The sequence below is a fragment of the Sturnus vulgaris genome, chromosome Z (genome assembly GCF_052056855.1).
Source record: "Sturnus vulgaris isolate bStuVul1 chromosome Z, bStuVul1.hap1, whole genome shotgun sequence".
Classification (NCBI taxonomy): domain Eukaryota; kingdom Metazoa; phylum Chordata; class Aves; order Passeriformes; family Sturnidae; genus Sturnus; species Sturnus vulgaris.
In genome coordinates, this window is record NC_142283.1 from 73,796,529 (window position 1) to 73,801,519 (window position 4,991).

At 50.3% G+C, this 4,991-nt stretch overlaps 1 protein-coding gene across 1 annotated transcript; it reads left to right on the plus strand.

Moving 5' to 3' along the window:
- Positions 1 to 350: 350 nt before the first annotated feature.
- DCTN3 (dynactin subunit 3) lies at positions 351 to 4,991 on the plus strand. Its single transcript, XM_014886084.2, has 7 exons — positions 351 to 635; positions 754 to 838; positions 1,738 to 1,824; positions 2,713 to 2,796; positions 3,368 to 3,426; positions 4,154 to 4,213; positions 4,616 to 4,991. The coding sequence occupies exons 1-7, from the start codon at positions 447 to 449 to the stop codon at positions 4,703 to 4,705; spliced, it is 654 nt and encodes a 217-aa protein (XP_014741570.2). The 5' UTR covers positions 351 to 446; the 3' UTR covers positions 4,706 to 4,991.

Genomic DNA, 4,991 nt, shown 5'->3' on the forward strand with positions numbered 1-4,991 from the left:
TCAACTTTTTCTGTCGCAGATGCTGCTACTATTAATTCATTTAATCCCTGTCAGAAATCCTTGTAATTGAGAGTGCTAGCTGAAGGCACCTGTGTGGCTGGGGTTGGCTGCGCAATTCATTAGTGCTTCTCTTCTTCGCGAGTGTCACCTGTGGCAGTCGATAATAGAAAGGTGAACGCGGGCAGACAGAGGCCTGGGGGAAAGCCGGCGGCAGCCTCCCGGATTTCAAAGGGCCTGCATCCACACGGATCGCTATGTCAATTCCTTTTAATACATCCAAGCGCCTCTTTCCTGGAGGATCACGCCGGAATGAAGCGGCCATCGACTACCCTCCCAGGCGGCGGGAGGGCTGCACGCCTCCCTCTGCAGTGCAAATCGCCATCGACCGCCCCGCATCCTCTGAGAGGCGCCGCGCTCCGCCAGACGCGGCCTTCCCTCCCGTCTCCATGGCAACCGCGGGCCTTAGCAACGTGCTGCCATGGCAACCGCCGGGGCGCGCCGGAAGTGAGGCGCGGCTGCTTCCGCCCGGCACGAAGATGGCGGCGGGCGCTGCGGAGCTGCGGCGGTTGCAGTGGCGGCTGGAGGAGCTGGAGCAGCGCATCGGCCTCAGCGGCGAGGGCTGCGGGCCGCGGAAGGTGCGGGGGGGAGCTGCGGAGAGCGGCCGGGGGCCGTCTGGTGCAGCCCGGTGAGGCCTGAGGTGCCGCGGCCCGGCGGGGCCTGACAGCCCCGGCCCCTCCCTCTGTGTGTCTGCAGGTGGCGGACGAGCTCGTGAAGGTGCAGGTGGCGCTGAGCAATATCGCCGGCAAAAGGGAGAGGATCAAAATCCTTTTTAAGAAAAGTGAGCGGGTCTTGCGGAAGGGATCCCTCGATCGCGGAGGGCGGGAGGGGGGAGTTCTAAACTGTTTCGATGCTCTAAACAAAAGTACCTTCCCCACACATGTTTATTTTGGGCCCTTATTTCGGATTACTTGGTACAGAAATAAGTAACTGAGTGAGGTTTTTTTTGTTCACTATCCTCCAGCTCAGCAGTCAGGGGTGGGAAACGGGTGGCTTTTTGCTCACTTTCCATGTGCCTATGTCAGTGCCAGGATTTGCTCTGCCTGAAATGCAGAGCTCTTGGAGCATGAGCTCCTGAAATTAATTCCTGCACTTCTTGGGCATGCTGAAGTAGCTCTGCCCTCTGTGTGTGGTGGGAGCAATAAAGTTCACACTCGGTGGGCAGATCTGGGGTGCTGCCTGCAAACTGGAGGGTACTTTGTCCTGCAATGCTGTCTCTTGGCCAGGTCTTGCTGTGTGTTGTCACAGGAGGGGCTGGGAGGGTCATTAGTCAGTAGTGAAAGTCTGCAGTGGCTGTTCAGTATAAACCATGCATAAACCAAAGCATTAACCATGTATTTGTGTATGACTTTAAGGACCAGGATGGAGGGCTGTTGGCTGGTTTTGTCCTGAGGGTGGGAGGAAGCAGATTTCACTCACCTTTGATCATTCTTAAATAGACAAAAAGCGAGACTTCCAATTGTCCCTAGTGCAGCGGTTTCCTGGTTTGAGCCATTTGTCAGTTCTTGGTCATGGAGCTCCAAAGTCACATAGAAATTAATTAATCTGGGGGGAAAAAAAACGTAGTTAAGTGAGCAGTGTTTGCAGAGTAATCTGATACATAGTGGGAGGTGAAGCTGCTCTTGTGAATGCCATAACATCTCCCCTACTTTTTGTCTCCAACCCTGTTTATCCCTCCAGTTGAAGATGTAATAAAATATCTTGACCCCCAGTACATTGACAGGATGGCTGTTCCAGATGCTATGAAGCTGCAGTTCATCTTGGCAGGTATGGCATTAAACGAGGGGAAACAGGAGGCTTTTGTAGCACTGCAAAAAAAAAAAAAGGGTCCTTTACCTAAGATGGATCAGGATGGATTTCTTTTCTTCAGTTGTAAAGATGTGGCACGGCATGCCCTGTGGAGGTATCAGAAAGATGGTTTGTACAAGAATGTCTGTCACCTTCAGTGCTCTTTCATGCACAGCCATGCTGCAGTTTTATCAGCTCTGATCTCTCCCATATTGATCATTCACTTTAGCCCCAAATTAATCAAAGGCTGGTAAGAAAAGCTGGAGCTCGAATGGTTTCCTTACCCCACTTCCAGTATTCTTCAGGCTGCGACAAAAATAGAAGACATTTGGGTGTATTTCAACACCCCCTAGCCTCGTCCTCTTTTGACCCAAGGAATCTGATCAACCTGGGATAGTATAATCTCTGAGTGGAATTCCATAGAGTCATTGAATGTTAAGGGGGTGGAGGGGACCTTAAGAACCATCCCATCCCAACTGGAGGTGTCCCGTAGACAGAGACCCCTCTCTAGCTATCTCAGGTTGCTCAGACCCCCATCCAACCTGGCCTTGAACACTGCCAGGGATGGAGCATCCATGATCTCCTGGAAAACCTGGAAAACAGTGAAGAATTTCTTCCTAATATCAGCCTAAATTTCCCCTTTCAATTTGTACCCATTATTCTTTGTCCTGTCATTAGAACTTGGTGGAGATTCTGCATGAAATTGGTGTGAATCAAGACAAGGGACAAACAGCACAAAAGTGTAAATAAAGTCATGAACAAGCCCCTTTCTGTAAAGACAAATCAGCTGGAAAAATTACCACGATTTGAAAAGTCAAAGCAGTATTTTGTGTTCAGTGATGTTGCTTCTTGTCCCCCCTCAACCAGAGGAACAGGCTATTCCTGCCCGTGCAGCCCTTCTGGAGCAGGTGAAGAACCTCCAGCCCATCTTGGATAGCACCAGTATCCAAGGTAGGCATGTTCTTCTGCAAGCTGGAGCTGAAAATGCCACTTGCTAAGCTGTGGCCTGTCCTGCTTGCTTTATTTTCTCTTGAGCCTGAGACTAGAGAAGAGGACAGCTTAGTGGTGTGAGAGTAAACTGAGTACAGACTTGGTCTGCTCCTGCCTCCTGCTGCTCTAGCCTCCCTTACAAGGTCAAGGATGTGATAGAGTAGCTTGTGAAGCAGGCTTGAGATAGAGAGGGTGGATCTGGCAGTTCATTCCTTCCTGTGAGCTCTTTTACATCCAGGTCATCTCTGTTCCTGGCGTAGATAGAGATGCCTTTTCCGCTATCTAGCTGGTTTACTCCAGTGTAGTTCTTGAGTAGCTCTTGCTGTGGGCATCCCTGAGCTCGTGCCGTGTGCAGGGTAGTTAAGTAGATTTTTTAAATCCTATATGAGTTTTATCTGTAATGTGGGACACTTGCACTCAGTGAATGGACTTCTGCCATGCTGTGGACATGGAGGAAGACTGGGGTTTACTTTGGGAACTATTCCCATGTGCTGTAAAACAGTTCAAAATGATTTCTGCTTTGTGCTTCCAGCGGTTCCTGACCATGCAGCCAAACTGCAGCGGCTCTCACAGATCCACATACAGCAGCAGGTACCGTGAATATTCCTATCAGTATTGACTAGAAGGAGCCTTTTGCCAGTGACTGTACTGTATTTTTAATTGCTTGAATAGCTCATTTATGGCAGTTTTTTGCAATCAGAATATGTATACTACTGTCTTAAAAAAGTTTAAGTACTCCAAGGGTGAAAAGGAGTCAAGATTTATGTCAATCGTATCCAAGCTGGAAATTTGCCTACCGTAATCCTGCTGAAAACAGCTTTTAATGACACATAGTAAGTGGCAGTGAGTTTAGCCATCTTGAATTCCCCCTTTTACTGAGATACTGAGGCGAAGCATTGCGTTCCTCCAGTGTCCTATTCTCCGGAATGTTGTTGTCACCCTGTCCCTTCACCCTTTCCCTCCCTGTATGAGCACTCCTCCAGCTGGCAGTGCATAGCCTGGGCAGTTCCTAATGGTCTCTTTCAGCATTTTGCTGTCAGTTTCTGTTTTGGGGCAAGCAAAGCCTAGATACTGAGTAGAGGCAGGCAGCAGTGCAAGCCTGAGGGCTTTGGTGTTTTATGAGACCAGTGTTTGTGACCTTTCTCTTAGTTGTGAAAACCTGTCTAGCTGCAGTGGGCACCCACAGCCAGGGCCTGAGCATTGATTTCAGTGCTGGCCTTGAATGAGTTTCCTGCTGTGCTTTCTGTCAGGGACTGGGAAGGGAGAGATGTCCTTCACCTTATTTATTGCTCATGCAGTGTGGCTCCCCTCTTTGCAGGAGAAGCGTCATGATCTCACTGACAGTGTCAAGACACTCCTTGAGGATTACAACAAAATGGTATCCTTTGAACTTCAGGCCTTGAACAGCTGAACTGACCTCTTCCCCCTGGGATGATCCTGTTGGATCTCCAACCCTGCGTTTAACAGCCTTTCTGATGTGGTGGCACCCGTGTCTCTTTCCTGGCTGTGTAGGATCCCGGTGCCAAGGCACATCCCAAAAACCACAGTGGTTAGGGAGGCTCTGTAGAAAGCCCTTGCATGGCAGTGATGTTCACAGGTGCCTCCTGGGCTCCCGTGGGAGTTTGGTGCTGTGCAGTGGCTCAGCCACTGGGTGGATTGAATCCACTGGTGCCCTGGGCCTCTCCCAAGAAATCAGGACCATAATGGTGCTGTCAGGATGCTCTGACCTGGGTTTCTTCCTCATGGTTTCAACATTACTTTCCTTAAGTACCATGTCCAGACCCTTCTTCTCTCCAAGCAGTTTGTGCAGTGGAATGAAATCCTGACACGTCTGGAAGCGGCCAAGCTAGCGAAACCTGTGGCAGAGTGATGGCAGAGTTGGGAGTGCAGCGTGCCCAGGGCCCCTGTGGCACAGCTTGCATCCCACTGGTCCCAGCTCCTTCCCGCTTGGCATGCTGGAATGATGTGGCAGGATCCTGGGGCACCCAGCTCTACACAGAGCAGTCCCAACCCCCAGTCAAAGCCACGCTGCTCCTTAATCTGCCACTGTTTGCAAATCGTCCAGTTCTCTGAAATGCATCTTGGTTTTAACATACTTTTAAAACCCCTTCCTGTGCTGACTGTGGTGGACCATAGTAAAGTCCTGGAATGCTAAA